The sequence below is a fragment of the Lytechinus variegatus genome, chromosome 7 (assembly GCF_018143015.1).
Source record: "Lytechinus variegatus isolate NC3 chromosome 7, Lvar_3.0, whole genome shotgun sequence".
NCBI lineage: Eukaryota > Metazoa > Echinodermata > Echinoidea > Temnopleuroida > Toxopneustidae > Lytechinus > Lytechinus variegatus.
The window spans coordinates 3,283,352-3,303,063 of NC_054746.1; the positions used below are offsets into that span (position 1 = coordinate 3,283,352).

General features: G+C 36.2%; 1 protein-coding gene across 4 annotated transcripts in view; it reads left to right on the forward strand.

Moving 5' to 3' along the window:
* LOC121418229 (E3 ubiquitin-protein ligase TRIM9-like) overlaps positions 1 to 19,712 on the forward strand; it is a 46,645-nt gene that overhangs the window by 11,771 nt on the left and 15,162 nt on the right. For all 4 annotated transcript variants that reach the window (XM_041611972.1, XM_041611973.1, XM_041611974.1 and 1 more), the window contains exons 2-5: positions 1,086 to 1,181; positions 1,816 to 1,908; positions 15,430 to 15,570; positions 18,977 to 19,133. In XM_041611972.1, coding sequence (XP_041467906.1) covers positions 1,086 to 1,181; positions 1,816 to 1,908; positions 15,430 to 15,570; positions 18,977 to 19,133 — 487 coding nt within the window. The remainder of the gene's footprint in view (positions 1 to 1,085; positions 1,182 to 1,815; positions 1,909 to 15,429; positions 15,571 to 18,976; positions 19,134 to 19,712) is intronic.

The window sequence follows — 19,712 nt, forward strand, 5'->3', positions numbered from 1 at the left end:
ACTTGTGTTGTTTTTGTCCCAATGTGATATTTTTGTTCGAAGTTGTTCCTTCACTGATTGGTTTTGTAATCTTTACAAATATTTTGTTTAATTCATGAATGAATATACATGTAATTTTCTTTCTTCTAAAGCACAGAGAGAGAGAGTCTTGTATAAGTATGAGTATTTGCGAGTTGTCTATGAATGGGCATTTGTCTTGTTTACATATTGTGCAAAAACAACATCAACATAAATCTACTTTTTGATCTATAAATCCATATTTGATATCATGATTTCACTCTGATGCAGAAAAATGTATAGAGAAATCGTACAATTAATGAAATAAAATCCTTGTTAACTTAGAGATATACATTAGATTACCAGGGCCCCATTGCTTAAAAGTTAGCATGATGGTAACTTTGCAATCCAATGGCAGCTTCCAGGAATCCTTGATTCTGATTGGCTGATTAGCATGGTTACCATGGTAGTTACCATTTGATGACAAAGCTACTTTTCTAGTTAACAAATATATCAGGCTTTGAGAAAGTATAGTGGAATTATTTATCAGAGGTTGGTCTGGCAAGTAGTTTTGCCAGTCCAACCGAGGATTAATAATTTCCACTATGCTTTTGAATGAAACGCCTGATATATTTGTTTTATATACTTCTTTTAATAATTCATAACCAAAATCCATGCACTGAGCTTGCTAAGTCCGGTTACTTGCATTGAATTACCTACTTTTCTCTGAGACACAGCGCTCAGTAGAACGCAGATTAGTGCCTGCACCGACGCATCACCGGACTTGCCCGGGAGAGAGAGCTCGATGGTCGGTGCGCCCGTGAGTTTAGCTAAATATCCAGTTTTCTGAAATAATGACGTCAGAGTATTGGTATAGCAAAAAATATATCGAGGTCTGACGTCACGCAACATCATAGTTGAAATATAGTTGGTCACATGATGCTATTTGAACCAATCACTATACAGGATTCAATCTATGTAGGATATAATAACTTTTATGCAACGAGGCACTGCTATGTTGTTTATAATAATTAAGTAAGTAATTAATTAAGTAAGCTTCACATTTTTGTCTTTTCTTTTGGTTTTAGACGGAGCTTTCCCAGGCGTTGACATCATTATCAGAGAAAGCCAAGAGTGCCAAAGACTTTCTGGTTCATCTGAAGAACACTATAGACCAAGTGCAGGTGAGATATCTCTCAAATCATATTCCACGTAATAGAATTTTGTTGTCTGATTGGTCAAAATTGAATCACATGTAAACTGAAAAATTTTGTCCATCAAATACAAGATTGTTTTAAGCGTTTTGGTTAACTTTCCCATTAAGTTTCCCATTTTTACCGATATAAAACAAATGATCACCTATTGTTGGTTTTGTTTCAGTGGCTGCAACAAATCACTTCCTTGGTGATATGAATGTCAACAATGTTATCTTTCATTGGCTTTTATTCTGAAGATTAGCTTCATTATCGATTTGGAAATGATAATTTGTCTCATTACTTTAACCAAACATAATTATTTGCCTAATGGATACAAAGCCACACTGGACTGTGTATATGAGTTTTAAGTCATTTATTATTTTGCTTCCGATGTAAGATTTCTACTTTACAGCTAAAATCTTTTTCTCGATTCTGTATGATAGTAAAATACATTTCAAACATGTATTCATGAGTAACTGAACAAAGATGATATGCTTTTTGTCTGACAGTCAGATGGACATTGTCATTGTATTTCTGTGTTTACCCATTTTGTATTTTGCTCTTCTCTTTTTGCGAATGTACCTCACTATGTTTTTTGTTTATTTCTCATGTATGTCTTCAGGAGAGTAGTGTTGATTTTGAAGCTAGCCTTGTTGCAAAGTTTGATGAACTCATCAATGTTGTTCAGAAACGAAGAGATCAGCTAATTCTACAGGTGAGTGTTGTGTGTTCGACAAAGCCATTTCTGAAATCATATTAATTGCATTAATAATGTTTGTGTGTAGTTAACATTACATACACCATTCTTAAACAGGTAATTCAACTTTACTTCTTGCAAAATGTTATGTGTGAATGCAGGAAGTAAGAAAAATCTTATATTGGTTTCTCATTCATCCTTATATTTGTATGGATCAGGAATTGCACTATAATGAGGTTTGCCATCAATTCCAATTATATGGTCATCATAATGAAATAAGTATTAAAGTTAGAGGTACTGTTTACACTTTACATGTACTACATTTTATAGCTCTATTATCTAGTGTGGTGCTCTTGCAGAAATGTGTACTGACCTCTAACCTCCCCAATCAATATGTAATGGATTAATAGACCATAAAATGCAATGGCAATATCTGGGTTAGGAGACATGAGTCAGGGTAGGGTAATTAAACATTGTAACAGAATACATGTAGCTCGCTAAAAACTGGGACAAGGTTTCCCAGACATGCGTTATGGTGGGGTGAAGCTGACGGGAAGATTAGAGCCCGTCGGCCCGTGTCCACTGATTCATGCCCATGCCAGTGGAAAATCCTGATGAGTTTTTAAAGAAGGGGAAGGCACGATGACTCAGAAAGTTGTGTTTAATCATCAATCAGTCCATCCAGCCATCATTTGCTCTATGGTCTCTACAGCGACAATGATGGAGGTAGTAGACCTTTATCAAGGAAGCCTGGGGAGTGTTTCACGAAACAAAAAGTCAGTGATATTCACTGACAAATAAGCTCTGAGCCAATCAGATACAAGGATTTTGATAGCTTATGACAGTGGTTGTTTCAAATCACTGATTATTTGTTTCATGAAATGCTCACCTGTTGTTTGGCCGGTAGCTCACTCACCCTCTGTTGATTGGTCGATCACGTTGCAAATAATGAAGGGAGTCTCATCGGGAAGTGGCTGAACACGAAGAAATGGAATCGTCAGACCCTGCCTGGTCTTCGTTCCAATTTTGGGAATGAGTTCTGAAGTCAGGTGCAGTTGTGACTTGCTTTCAAGAGGAATGCTTCTGATTCATGCTACTTCCTTCCTCAGGGTTCACTTGCACTTATTATACCAGAAATAAATCAGTAGTATATATCATCTTTATGTATTCAAAATTTGGGTAATACTAATATCGAAATATTTAAACAAGCTGTAAATATTGAAAATTTGCTTCTTTTGGGAATATTTGCACTGTCTTTATCATTTGATTACACACTCTGAGGACATTATAATAGGAAAAAATTCGTAGAATGTAATTGTCTATATTGAATATTTTATGTCAGACATATCACAGACTTTATATTGAAAGTAATTAACATAGTTGGTAGGATCTTTTAATCTATGACTGCAATGAATACACAGATAGATAGCTGTTTTGATTACATTTCAATACTATGCATCACATTCAGCATTCAAGTTTCTAAATTATCCATGATTTTTTTATTTAATATACAAAATCCAATATTATTTTGTCATATGAGAGCTAACATTCTAAGAGATGTGCATGCATTTTGACCATCTTGGTCTTTATACTCCAAATATATTTCACTTCCCTGTAACGTCAGAAATATGTTCAATGAGAAACCTCTGCCTCTGAAATTCTCCTGAAAGTTGTTGTTACTCTTTTAATATGATAAATAAGGACTTTTTGGATTGATGCTGATTGGATAAAAAATGTTGATTAGATAAATTATAAGACCTGGTACAAATTTCAAATGTATGACAATCTTGATCTTTTTTCAACATTTTTTTTTATGATAAGGAATACGTCAACCAGATTTGAGTAGATATAAAAGCATACAAGCTTTTTATGATAATCTAAAAAGCATGGGAAAATTGATAATCCATTAGACCTTTATTGAAATGCTGGGTGCCTTGTCAGTTTATATTCAGACATGGTTTATCAAATTCCATTAGGAGAAAAATCACTCATTAAGTCCGCACCTCGCTTCTTCATGCATACAGGGGGATGATAAGCTTATATATAGGTAGGCAGGAGAAAACATTATACCCCTGAAATGACTAGGATGCATTTTAATTATAGGTACATGTAAATGACTTTTATGTTGAGATACATTGCTATATTTGGATTGACATTTCATGAAGGATTGATAAGATACTATATCTGAAATTCACTGGATACAATTATGCATTGATTCATTTCTAAAGGGTATCTGTGTAACTGAAATCTGACATATCAGAAGTAGTTCAGGGTAAATGTACATGTTGGCATTATAGGAAATACACAAGGTCTACCGGAAATTCCACCCTTACCACAGCACAAATTGCCCCTATAAATTCTTCCAATCACATTCTTTTGGTCTTTTTCTAGAGTTTCTCTTAGATCTTCCACAAGCAACATTTCAAGAATATACATGTAGAGGACATCAATATTGTAAATGTACATATGGCAGCAATCACTCCAATGTAGAATTTCCTATCCTGGGGGGGCCCTGTTGCATAAAAATTTTGCCATAAAATAACTCTGGCAATTTGTTTGAAAGAGTTTTTTTATGGCAAAAGTTTTATGCAACGGGTGTCTGGTGTGTAATATATTCCAAAGAGAGTAGCAGTTTTATAACCTGCAATGTTACCTTGCGTAAATTGAACTTGAAGTACATGGTAAATAACAATTCCCTTTGTCTGCATGCTTCTTTGAAGCACTTATATATAAAAGTGTTAGCATCGTCTTTGATTCCAAATGATTTGATGAAATGTGTTGATTATGAAAGAGAATGAAAAACAGTAATACTTTTATTAACTTGGCACCTTACTTCAAACATCCCCATTCATGGATAATACATTATTTAAAGTACTGTAATATGCACACTGAAACTGTAGCTATCCTTTGGGTTTTATGTCATAAATCATGAAATGAGTCCCAGTTTAAAAAGGGGGCAGGGTAATATCTTATGTAAAATAATGACGGTGATTTAGATATTAGATTTCCTAATAGACTGATGGATGTGTAGGGCATGAGTAAGGCTCCGGCAGAATGAATTAGTAATGATGTTGATAGCTTATTGTCTGGCGTGCACCCACACAACTGTGTAAAAGCACACATCGATGGCGCAACACTAATGAGTAATGACTCAACCCTATACAGCTTTTAGCTGAGTAAGTATGATGCATATTCTCTCGTCTAAAACAAATTAATCATGTACATGTAATAAATGATAATAAGGTTGATTTGTGCATGCATGAGCCTTTTTTAATGTATACATGTACATGCAGGATTATTTGAATGAATTTCACAGATAAATCTTTTCATATCATTTTTTAACTCAAAGTAGGGTGAATTTCAATAAATAGCAATTGTATATCTCTAGCTGATAAAACTAGTTTTCCATTATACTAAAATACCATGATACATACATGTCAGTATAAACTATGATATTTATATCTTGATATTAAATTTCAGTTAGAATTCAAAACTCTGTGAATTACATTGCATTACTACATTTCAATAAGGAGGAGGTCTGCATGCAAAAAATGTTGCGTTTTAATGTTTTACTTTTACCCTGACATATTTGGTTTATGGTCGGCTTTAATTTGATGATAATGATATAGGGCAGGGGTTCTCAAACTTTTTCTTTGAAGGGCCAGATTAGACTCCAAGTAAACCGGAAAGGGCCAGGGTGAAGTGGATACTTAAAAAAAAAATGTGCGCGAAGTGCAAAGACCCTTGCGGTCGGGTTCCTAGATGCTCTCTTGTGCAATCTTTCCCTTATTTTGGGAGCATTTAATCCAACAAATTTATAACAGTTTCATATGTTTTGACTGTCATTACTTTTATTACAGTTAGGTCTAACATGGATACACAATGTAATTATATTGAGCTATGTTTCATATTGTGACTTAAAAATGATTAAAAAAACCCAGCAGAGTCTCGCGGGCTGGATCGAGAAGTTCCAAGGGCCGGATCCGACCAGCGGGCCGTAGTTTGAGAACCCCTGATATAGGGTATTTATATTGCACACATGTCCACCTTGTTACATGTAGGTATGTAGTATGCAGGGTGCTACTCAATTACCCCCATTTACTAAGCTATGCTACTGGTTTCAGGGTTCAAATATTTTAAGGAAAATCCTTCCTATATCTTTGTTAGATCCAACCCCCCACCCTCCCAAAATCCACATTTTATTGTTTGAAATGGACATGAAATGAAATACTCTGAAAATTTGGTTTGCCCAACTGATCATGGGCCCGGCAGCTGTGTGCAGCGTCATATCGACAAGGGTTTTTCCTTTTAATCGTTGGAACGCCAAACAGGGTAGCAGCAACTCCCATCTTTTAACATCTTTTTGTCTGACTTAGCCAAGGTTTGAACCCCTGACCTCCCAGTTGTCAGATGGATGCTCTACCAACTGAGCCAACACAGGAATAAACATTTTTCAGAAGGGGTATTTTCTTTTAGAAGTTTTCTTATAGAAGTCAAGACTTGGTCATTTTAATTCTGTAAAAGTAGACAGAATATCTCTGTTAGATGTAGATGCAGCAGTGATCTATAGTATTTGCTGTCTTTTAATATACCTACAATTTGTATTCTTATAGAAGTCATGACTTGATTCTTAATTTCTATAGAAATCGAATATCTTTGTAAGATGTGGACACAGTAATGAACTATAGCATATGCTGTCTTTTTATGCACATACATTTTGTTGCACTATTAAAGAAGTCATTACATAATCATCTTATTTGTATAAAACTATGCAGAAGATTGTATCCATCCATGATTTTCAACATGTTTTTGGAGCGAGCTCACTGGAACATTTTCCTTGCAAGGTTCCGTGCGGGTCCCTCCATTGCTCTAAAAGATCTAACATGATAACATGTAACAATGTCACATACCAGCTTACAAAATACCAACATGATCAGTATACATGAACAATTCATTATACTAAGGGGATCCTTGCAGTAAGGGACCTTGCGGCGGCGGGGGTACAAAACGATTGAAATTCCAGGGTGTTTGTGTCATGTTGTCCCCACTCGTGTAGTAACGATCCCGTCGGAATTGCCAACATTCTGCCCTTCACGGCCGTTTATCTTCAGCAACTGGAGATTCAGAGGTGTGAATTATTAACTGGCATCCTCCCTCTTTTTCGTCCTCGATGCTATTCGCGTCTTTGGTTGATACTAGGCGTATTCAGACAGCCTCAAATTTCTAGAATACTAGGTATTCAACCTGACCTACCCTGATAAAAAAATAGCAAGTATTTTTTGCATTGTGATGGCAAATTATATGTAATATACCTGAAAGAAAATTCCTGCGATGTAATAAGTTTATTCAAGTTATGAATGCAAATGACTAAAACTCTCTTAACCCAGCAAATTGTTGGTTGCAGGCGACATGGGCTGCTGAGCTAGTGAATTTTAACTTCGTGAACTTATCCCCTAAAGGTTCTGCTTCAGGTTAGGTTGAATGCGGGATATGAGTATTGATTATTTTCTAGCGTAAATTCTTTTTTGTATCTTAATGGGTATTCTGGTGATCGAGTTGATCCGAGTACACCTAACTGAGTCAATGTCTCCCGGTCCAGTTCATGCCATGATTTGTGGCATGCATTGGTAATTATCTAGGAGCCACTACTCGATACAGTCGAGTATCTCCCAAACTTGTTACTGTCTTGAGCTTCTTTGTCTTGTGTTACTTTTGTGCTTGTTTTTGTTTTCACTTGTCTGAAGGGGTATCCGGGTATCCATTGAAATTCTCTGCTGATGTTCAGAAAGGGAATGGCATTTGTATTTTCAAAAAAAGCGCATGGGTAATTATCTAGGAGCCACTATGTGATACTATCATGTATCACCCATACTTGTTACTTTTGTGAGCTTGGTTATCATTGAGTATTTTCAATTTTATTTTTGTTTTCCTTTTTCTGAAGGCATATCAGTTTAAATCCTCCACAGAGGTCCAAAAAGAGAACAGATTTATGTATACATGATATATTAAAAACTAGAAGAGCATCACTTTCCCTTTAACAAACCAATAACGTCCAATAACTTCTAACATCCTACTTTTAAAAAATCCAATGGAAAAGAACTTTTTCAATATTTCAAAAGAACATTTCATCTCTCCCCTTCTTATTACAATTGAAATCCTTTATTTATGAAATATTTTCTTCAAGTGCTTTCATATTCTTTGAGTTTTAGTGCGTTGTGATATTGCGTTTGATGAATTTGCAATATATATCTTACACTCTTCATGTTATCATCCATCTACTTCTTGACAAGTTATTACATACTCTATTGCATCTGAAGGGGAAAATAGTACTTTGGGTTGATTAGTTCATGCAATTAGGCTTTCTCACAATACATATCTCATACTACTGTAAGTACATGCTTGTGAGTATAACTCTAACTCCGAGAAAAAAAAACAAATACACAAATGTAACCCGAAGAAAAGATAACTTCTATGCAGAAAAAATGTAGATAAAAGGATGCTTAGTAAAAGATAAAGGCCCTACATCTTTTTCACCAAACCTGCATATTGTGTAAATATCTCAAGGCTACACATCGTGTAGTTACTGGAATGACTCTTGCTCGCAGGGTGCAGGTGCAGTCTGTGCAGTCTATGGCCGCAGCCTGTGAAAACAAAAGCGCCCTCATCATTGTCATCATCATCATTGCCGTGGCACCGCGGATTGTTCCCATTACGCCATGTGAAATGATGGGGGATCAATTAGCATTGAGACAGTGAGTCATTGCACCAATGCTTTGCTGAGATGGGGAGGGCTTAATGGAGAACACATCCAGTTATTTGCGAGGAACAAGTAATTTTGCATGCATGTACAAGTATGCATAAGCCCCAGCAGGCATTGTTGTCCAATTTACAATACACTGTATTTTTCCACCAGTGCAAATCTGTATACACGTGTAGAGAGCTAGGTCCAATACCATTGTCTTTTTATAGAAGTGTGTACAATAAACTATTATACATTTCGGTCATGGTATTAGAAATCAATGTTTTGGCAGATATGTAACCATTTTTCTTTCCCTTTTGAAAACGGCTCCAAAATGGTGAATTTTGTCCATTTAAATTCTCCATAATGTATTGTACATGAAACGGCATCAAAAATGCAGATGTTGTTCATTTTGCAAAGCTAGCTCACTGTAATATGAATGTGTTTTTGAATTAGCAAATGAATAATGAATACCTGGTATACATGTAGGAATTGTTAAACATTAGGAAAAGATATTGTATTTATCTCCCATTCTATCAAAAGCAGTTTTCGTGACTTCCAAGGAAGTTATTCCTTCCCTTTAAAATGACGAGTTGCATGAAGTCCATTCAGTCTGATATGTGCAGTGCGGAGAAATAAATTTTGAGAAATCTAAACAATGAGGGTCATATTACTTTCCTTGTGTCCCTTTTCCTTTCCCATCTTATATCCCCCCCCCCCTCTCTCTCTTCCATCTTTTTTTTTTTGGGGGGGGAGGTCTTTGCAGTGCCCTGTCTCTCTGACTCTCACTCTCATTCTCACTCTCACTGTCCCTCTATTCATTTTTGGAACATCACCTCTGCGCTTTGCCCTCTGGACCAACTTCACAATCTACACCGCAACCAATTATGCACTTCAACCAGATATTATTTATTCATCCCTCCCATTGGCCAACTCTCGACCAGCCTGTCATAAACAGAGTCCCCCATCTTGCCGGTCCTAAACCAGTCCAACTCTTCTCATTAACAGCCCTGTTAGGATTCCAGCCATGTCTCTGGCATCCCAAATATATCCACAAGGGATTAGTGTAACCTCAGGTCCATCATCGGACCTTCATCCCCTTTCACATTTTAAGGATGAACCTTTAAACTGACAGTGTAACTGTGGGTCCATCATTGGACCTTCATCCCCTTTCACATCACCCTGTTCACATTTGATGGATAAACCATTAGTGTGTAACTGTGGGTTCATCATTGAACATTCATCCCCTTTCACATGACCCTTTTCACACTTCAAATATGAACCATCAGTGGTACAGATCTAGGCATGGACACAAGGGACACGTGCCATGTCTATCATCCATTGAACATACATTTTAATCCCATTGCAGCTAAGATCCAAGAAAATAATAATCTGGGCCCCTTTTCTTTCAAATTTTCTTTTAGAGCCCCCCCCCCCCCCCTGCCACGTCTACTACAAAAGTCTGGACTGCATGGCCACTACATGCATCAGAAAGGTTTTCATGAAATATACTTGATCATGTTCAATAAAAAGTATAGCATACATGTTGTATATTGAGCTAGCATGCATTCCATAAATTGATCATAAAGGCTAAAGATTTTAGTTTATTTGAATCAAGAGCGAAAGCAATCAGACAAAATTATACTTTGTAAAATTTCATTGACGTATGATGAAATATATTGAGGTTGCAGCAATTTGAACTTTGCTGTATTTTGTGATATGTACTACACAAGCTGTTTGAAATTTGTGAGCCAATAATTTGTATTATACTATTACACACAAAAAGTCATCCAACATGAAAATTAAGATTCACTAAAATTGAAAAAGCAACCAGCTGTTCCTTCATAAATGACCATGATGCGTAAAAGAAACAATAACAAGACATGAGAGTAATCAAATTCCACACATTTTTAGTACAAGTCATTTCCACAGTGTTATGTAGGATTATAAATCCTACATTAAAATTAACATTGACAAAACATGAACATTATCAATTTTCACACCTTTTTATACAGGCCACTAACACAGTCGTGTGTAAGATTATAAAATCCTTCACAAGAGCAAGACTAACAAAGACATGAGCATAAACAAATTTCATGCAATATTAATTTTCAGGGTGACTTCCACAATCTCATGTAAGATTATAATTCCTACTCATGAGCAACAATAACAAGACATGAGCTTAATCAAATTTCACACATTGTTAATATAGGGTCACATCCACAATCTGATGTAGGATTATAAATCCATGGTTGATTCCTACCAACCAGTACACGCATCCAAGCTGATTTGTGCAGCGATGCGTCAGGCTGAATATGAGCATGATGGGAAGTGACAGTTTGCGACACCGTTAGAATAGGGCTCGCTTGTTCTGGGCTGGCCACCGGGGTGATGAGGAACGATAATACGATTATCAACGCCTGATCAGGGTGCAAGCCGTGGGCTCTTCGCAAATACTTTGCGATGCGATGGACAATACAGGTGCATGCATGGGAATGCGGTGGGTTACGACGGGTACGGAGGAAGAGAGAATACCAGGGGGATGCCAGTCATCCTATTAGATAACAGACTTAATGTCGTCTCATCACTAAATGATAAGCCAAACAAAATTATATTTCATTACACGTTTGAATTATGCACTGTCCCTGCTATTTGTGAATTGTGATGCGGCTGATCATCATCATTTGATTTTGAAGCTGTTGTTCAATACCATCAGCTGTGAGGATGTTAACCAAACCATGTTTGATAGGTTATAATCATGAAACATGACAATACACCTTGACAAGATCAGAGACTTGATATCGTTTCATCAATAAACCTAACAAAATTATTTAGGCATCCATGGTCCATTCATGAGCACAGTTAGCAACTCTGCCATTAAAGGAATCCAAAACCCAAGAAGAGAAGCATTCTTATTGGAAAGAGTAAAATGAGAGGAACATTTTAATAAAAGTTTCATCAAAATCGGTTATGAAAAAAGCAAGTTATGGACATTTAAAAAGTCTTGTACTTTCTATGGGGATGGATCCTCAAATTGGCAAATGTGCTTCAAAATGGCCTATTTTATGGAAAACTCTCCATTTGTTTTGTACACAAATTTTCAGATTTTCCTCATCTTTCGAATTGCATCTTGCATTACTATGTAATTTAAGTTTGAAGTAATTTTCCACACAGCTGACAGAGGAGGATGAGATCGGAGTGCTAAACTTACATCTCTGTGCATTGGAGTAAGCTAGGCTAATCCATGACACTAATTCCATTCAGGATTAACCATGCTGCTGCACATGTCTAAACAGAGACCATAGGTCTGCCTCAGTATACTGTAGATAGGATATGGTTGGTGATGAAGAAAATAAGGAACTTAAAGGGATACTTTGGGCTGAAAATATTCATATCTTACTAAATAAAGTAAAATTCACAGAGCAAAGTGCTGAAAATTTCATCAAATTTGGATAAGAAATTATGAAGTTATGAAATTTTAAAGTTAAGCATTATTTTGTGACAATAGTTATATGCACATCATCATGAATACTCATGAGGTGCGCTAATGATGTCCCATCCCCACTTTCCGTTTTCTTATGTTATTTCATGAAATGATAATTGTTTCATTTTTTCATACATTTGTGAATAATGTGTCTCTTCTACAGTATAAAGAAATAAGTTGCAGCAATTAATATCAAATGCACTAATCAGTTGTTGATCCAATGTTTCAATTCTTGGTAGAAAAAAATTGAATAAACCTAATTTAATAGCATAAAATGCAAAAGAACAAGTGGGGATATGACATCATATATTTGCTCATTGAATATTAATGAAGACATGCCTAGAACTGTTTCATTGGAATAATGCAAATCTTTAAAATGCCATTACTTTGTTATTCGTTGCCCAATTTTGATCAAATTTTCAGTGTTTTGTTTGGTTTTCTTTTTATGTTTAAAACAAAGAATTTTCAGCCTGGAGCATCCCTGTAATATGATCAGACTTGGAGTAGATGGACAATAGGCCTACACTTAAATAGATGATGCTAATTCAGCTTGTGCCCTTTCCATATTGGGATTACATTTAGCATTGTGATGATGTCTTGAAATTGGATCCTGACAAAATAAAGAAGAAATGTCTAAATGATAATAATTTTCATCTGACCAGATTTTAAGTATGTCTTACGGCACATTGGCTCTATGAAGAAGTAAAATAAGAGGACAAGAACAAACAACTTACAGTAAAAAAAAAAAGAAGACAAGGCAATTTCTACAACACTTGACTTCCGGGAAATACCTGTACGAAAGTAGAATTAGAGGGCATTTATTGCAAGATATATGCAAAAAGCTCTGAGAAGATGTTATGCATAATATTTTGAACCCAAGATACCAACACCGGTGGTAGAAACATCTTGAGTGTATTATAGTGAGGTATTGTGAAGTTGTTTACAAATGTTCAAGTCTCTCATTGGGGATGTCTCTCATCAGAGCACTCCTACCATTACCATTTAGCCATTTTTAAGCTGTCTGCTCGGAATGAATCCCGTCCGCACGTCATCGATTTCCATGGCTTTCAACCCCTCCGTTATTCTAGTTCTCTCCGCTGGATGGTCTGCAGCCTGATTTGATCTGACACGATTTATGATTGGTGTATTATATTCTCAGAGTTCACTTTCTTTCTATTTTTGATAGTTAATAGGAAGGGTTTCTGGCATGTTGGTTTTTTAGAGTGTCCCAATATTTTTTCCCCTCAATGTGTAACAAGAGTGGTTTCAGATGGATTATATTGATACTTTCGATTTGGTATATGTTTATGATAGATGGAAATACTAATAGTGTGCATTATTTATAGTCATCCATGGTGAAAAGAAAGAATGGTTGATTTCCAGTGCTGGGCCACATTTCAAATGTACTACAAATGTATACTAATAAAGCATATGCGACTGTATTAATTTTTGAGGTAGATAAATCTAAAAACACTGCTGAAAATAATTCTGAGAAAAATAATGTAGATTTGTATGACAGAAATAGTTTTGCCCTTTCTCCCTAAACTACTCCCGCTTACCTGCCGAAATTGAGTTCATGGCTATAGAATTACAATACTCATTATGGCAATTCATGGATATTTTATGCTTGAAGTAGCCCCATATCAATCATTCGACTGCCTAAAATGTGATCATTTGAAATTTGCACCATTATGTCAGGGAGTTGACTCTTGCTTCCCTGGTTATGTCAAAGAGGTTCAAAGCTTAAACATTTACTGGTGTTCAGTTACATGATTCATATATTTCATGCTCGGGAGTTTAGTAGGGCATCCATAATCATATCTCAATTGAGGCCATTGGCCCATGTCAGATATAGTTCAAAATAGAAATTCAAAATCTATGATTATTCTTCATGCTTCTTAAGAAAATGTACCTATTCCTATTAGAGCTTCTCATCCCTGTACACATTAATGATGATAATTACTAAATAACTACAGTCCACCTTGATTTAATTTAAGTCTGTGCAATTTATAGTGTATAACAATAAGCATCTATAATGCCTGGTCTCTAGATTTCAAGGCAGAGTATTTCTACTATAAGAGTATTTGCCAACCCCCCCCCCCATCCATTATCAAATTGTTTAAACCCTTGTCAGTACCAATGGATGATCAAGAGCCCATCTTTACAAAGAGTTATGATTGATCCAATCTACTATGGAAACCTGCAATAGTCTGTCACAGAATTTGTTCTGAATATGATGTATATTCGTGCATGCATCATTGTCTTGACAATTCAATGTGCTCCACATAGGGACATTGTGCAAATTTTGTGTATGAACAATTATGACATTGATGGATTTCACTAGTCAACTTTGATGGCATCAATCACAACTCTTTGGAAAACAGGGACCAAGGATGTTTATTACCGTGTTTACACAGGGACACGGCTCGGGGGTTCGACACGCGAGCCGTGCTCAACACGGCAATTTTATGCTGTGTAAACGCGATCAGTGTGATCCGCGAGCCGTGTCGAACACGGCTTTTTCGATCCGCCAAAATCGTAGGTTTCAACCCGCGAGCCGAGTCAGACTCGGCAATTTTTTCGTGTGTAAACAGAAAGCCGTGTCGAACTCTCTTGACCTAGGTCACTGCGCGCGCTTTCACTTTTGGCATTGTTGTTGTTCGCACGGACAAGATTCGATTCCGGCGGTGAATTTCCCGCCTTTAATTTGCGACGTCATAATTCTTCTTCCGTTCGAGATCCGCGAGCTGTGTTGAACTCGCCTTTTTATATGTACGTATAAACGCGATCTCTGATCCCTTCTTCGCAGTGTTCAACCCGGCTCGCGGATTCAACACGCGAGCCGAGTCAATGTGTAAACACGGTATATGTAATCATCCATTGTATCATCTTCTTAATCTCACTAAATGTAGCTCCATCGAGACAAGGAGTTCAAGACGAAGATGTTAAGAACTATATTGTCTTACCCATTGCAATGATCATGATGTTTATATAATCATCCATTGTATCATCTTCTTAATCTCACTATACCTAGCTCCATCGAGACAAGGAGTTCAAGACGAAGATGTTAAGAACTATATTGTCTTACCCAGTGCAATGATCATGATGTTTATATAATCATCCATTGTATCATCTTCTTAATCTAATTATACCTAGCTCCATCAGACAAGGACTTCAAGACGAAGATGTTAATAACTATATTGTCTTATACCCAGTGCAATGATCATGATGTTTAATTAATCATCCAATGTGAGGGATTCTGGATGTTTATTTCATCATCCGTATTGTATTAATCCTCTTCGTCTCACTATTCTAGGTTCATCGAGAGAAGGAGTTCAAGACGAAGATGTTAAAGAACCACATTGGGCAGTGCAGTGGGAAACTGAAGCAGACGACGGGACTCTTGGAGTACAGTATAGAAGTGATGAAGGAAGGCGATCCCGCCGCTTTCCTCATGGTAAGTAATGATTATTATATTAGAATACAAAGAGACGGCTGGGCAATTCGCCATAAAAAAAATTATATTTATAATACCAAAATACATGGGGGCTTTGGGCGACCTGCCTTCAAAATATACAAAATTAGTAATTATGATGTTGCATGACGGAGTTAGCCCTCAATTTGCCCTCAGAGTGTAAAAAGATTGATCATTGTAATTTTCAAATACATGGGGTATTTGGCAATTAGCCCTCAAAATGAAAGAAAAATCCTATATTTGCAAATGTGGTCCATTATTAGAAATTGGTTCTTTCTCTGATGTAAAATGGAATTTGAAATGAACAGAATTCAGAAAATAGACCCCAAAACAGAAATCATAATCCCCATGCCAGAGGCTATATAATATTACCAAAGATACTACAAGAGGAAGATCGGACAGTATATAGAGTACGCAATGGAACGCTTGCGAAGAGCGCCCTACAGCATTGAGTAAGCAACAACCTTTTTTTTTACCTTTGCGTATTGTGATATGGTTGTGTACAAAACATATGAGAGAAATGGTGCAGGGGTGAACGAATAGACGATTTTTACATTAAATTTTTTTTTTATTCAATTCTTTTTCTGAAATTAAAGATAAATATATTTCAGAGGTTTCTGGATAATGAAAGGTGGAATTATTCCCATGCGCCGCCCTTGAGCCCTCTCCCAAATCCCCTCTCTCATTTTCCCCATATGTTTCATACACACTCGCGTGCTGATGTGCGATGGTTTACTTACTCAACGCTAGAGGGCGCCCTACCCCATGAGCATTATTCAAGTGTTTCAAAAAAATCACCAAAGTGTCCAATCTTCCCCATTAAGGTATCTTTGTTAATACCCCTCTGATGACTTTACACACATGACTCAAAATATACATTTTTATGAAAGAGTTAAGAGTGTAACGCAAGCACTATTTAGTGTCTAAGTGGAGCAACATAACATTATGAATTTTGTAATACTCTGCCCAAACCAAAATTCTCAGATTTATTAAATTCATTTTCGTTCATTAATACTTCATGATTTTTCATCTATTAAAAACATAATTCTACTTGTACCAATTTTAATATCTTAGGCTTGATTTGCGGGATTGATAGTTTGTCATAATCACATTTGTATGAGTAGAAAACCTTTAAAGAAAGCTAATTGCAAATCCATGCATTTAACTAAAATCTTGATGTAAAAAGTCATTTATCATTCATGAATTACTTGCCATAATGGATTGCCATAGTACTACATGCATTATCCCATGTCCTGAAAATGAATATCCTACAAGGCAAGTAAAGTGTATATCAACCAATTACCAAGTTAAAAATTAATATCTTTCACTGATCTCGAGTTTGCCAGTGACACCGCTGAAAGCTTGTTTTGGATGAGAAACGAGATCTATTCTTTAGAAAACGGCATGCTGTCCAAACCCAGAATATCATCCGTTGTTATGGATACCAGTATTACGAACAAGATGAGTCATCGTGGGGAAACAAAAGGCATCACTCACGTTTCCTCGCTTAGATCTAGTGTCCTCCAATTCTCCCTTCTCTCTCTATCTCTCTCTCTGCATCTCTTACTGCACACACCCCTCCCCATCACTCCTAGCTGAGACTCTTTTGAAATGCCACTTGCCGCCACAAGTTAGGCTTCAGGCTCTTTTTCCAGCTAATCTATTATCTTTCTATGTCGATGCTTTATTCTATAAAAAAACATGTTACATCAGTTCTATAGTCATATGCTCAATGGATTTTTGTAAGAAACTATTGCATGACGTATTTAGTTCGCATATTCAAAGTATAAGAAGATTTTCTAGGCAATATTGAATTCTCTATCACAAATTATGAGAAGTAGTTTGTGAGACACCATGGATGTCTGTAATTATTTTGAATGGACTGTATAACCATCACAATAGTTTGACTTGGCTGATAAACTAGTCGCAATATTTGGACAAAAAGTATGCAATTGTTAATGGTATCATTGTTTTCATCATCCTTGTCAACATCATCCTCATCAACATCCTCATTGTCATCGAAATCATCATCAGTGTCATCATCATCATCATGATCATCAACACCAACAAAAACAACATCATCATCAAAACAAACCTCATCTCCATCATCACAAACACGATTACCATGAACATTATCACCGATACCACCACCATCATCATCATCATCATCGTAATGAACATCAGTATCTATATCAAAACAATGATCATTAGTAGTAGAAACAAGTTTATTCTCCTTTTCTGCTTTCTCCTCCTGCTCCAATTTCTTTATTTCTCAATATTCTTCAACATCAGTAGCATCAGTATCATTTTCACCAGCAACATAACTATCACAATCATTGCAATGCTTTTCATTGTTGTCATCATGCACTAGCATCATTATTATCATCTTCTTTCTTCAATACCATTGGCTCACATCAATCGTCTCCAGCACCTCCAGAATTGGGCTGCCCGTCTTATTTTTGAAGTCCGCTGTGACACACCTCCTGAACCCCTGTTATATAATTTACACTGGCTTCCGATTAGACAACAGATTATTTTTAAGTTACTTCTCCTTGTATACAAATCACTCTATAACCTAGCCCCAAAATACTTGTCTGATTGTTTAGAAATTTATGTCCCAGGTAGAAGAACTAGATCCCTGGAGACCCACTTGAATTAACATATCCAACAAAAAGAAAACAGACTGGAGAACATTCACCGTTGCATCCTCAATGGAATGGAACAAACTCCCTCTCACAATAAGACAATCCCCAAGAATCAAGTCCTTTAAGAAGTCCCTTAAAACTCTCTTGTTCTAGGCAACTGCCTTCATGTCATACTGATTTTTGTTTGTATAAATATGTTAACTGAAATTGCGAGTGCTTTGGGCCATTTGGGAAAAGCGCGTTATAAATATTTAGTATTATTATTATTATCTTCCTTTCCATCAATGTCATCCTTTCCATCATTCAATTCAATTCAATTCGGTTTATTATGAAAGACATTGTAAAACAGTCCGAAGACTGACACAAAGTTAACAGAAAAAAAGGGAAAAATACATTGAATTATATACCTACGAATTAACAAAATATAATAAGAACATAATAGTAAGATTAAATATTGCACTCTAGGTTCAGAAATTGTCATTGTCATTGTCATCATTCATTGTCATCATTCACCGCCATCATCACTATCATCGTCCTCATCAATGCCATCATCCCCTTCATCAGTGCCATCATCACCTTCTTCAATGTCATCATCCTTTTCATCATTGCAATGATCTGTTTTATCATTACCATTCTTTATCATAATTGTAATCCACTTCATCGTTATCATCAATGTTCAACACCATCATCATTTGAGGATGCCCCCATCCATTCAACTTCCATCCAATGTTCTCCCATCGCAGGTCTCTGGAGCACTGGTCCAACGGGCGCAGATGTCGGAGGAGTCCTGGGACAAGGAACTTCTCCTCCAGGCGAGGGTTGCACCCGAGTTTGACCTGACCCTAGATAGCGCCTCCGCCATTCAGTCAATAGAGAGGCTCAACTTCAAAGAGATGAAACGTGAGTGTCTCCTGGTTTCGATTTAGGCCTTATATAATTTGACTTCTCGTCATACCTCACCACAGTATTCTGATTGCTTTTGTCTGAACTTTTATTTCTCTTATCTGTGCATACGACGAATGTACTTTGTTTAATTTGGAATGGAATGATATTTCGCCTGTTCATATCCCTCTTATTTCATAATATGAAAATCTGATTATTTAATTTTTCAGTTTTTATTACTTTATGTTGATTACTACAAAACATGTACATGAATCAGTTTTAACTGGTATTTATTTTTAAAGTTTGTAGTCTTTCAAGCAAAAATCAAATTAAATTTTATTATTATAATCTAGAAAACAATGATGCACAAACCTTTATATGTAATTATAGATATGGTTTGAATTAAATAAAACCTTGAAGTTGGACACTCATTCTGTTTCTTCACAGGCCGTAAAATGAAAATACAACTTCTTTTGCTATTGCAACTGAAGTCATATAAGCTTGCTTTTATTCATTTTCTGCCAATCTACAAAGCTCATAAGCTTTGTCACTTATATTGGCTGAAAATGAATACAGTGTATATATGTTCACAATGTA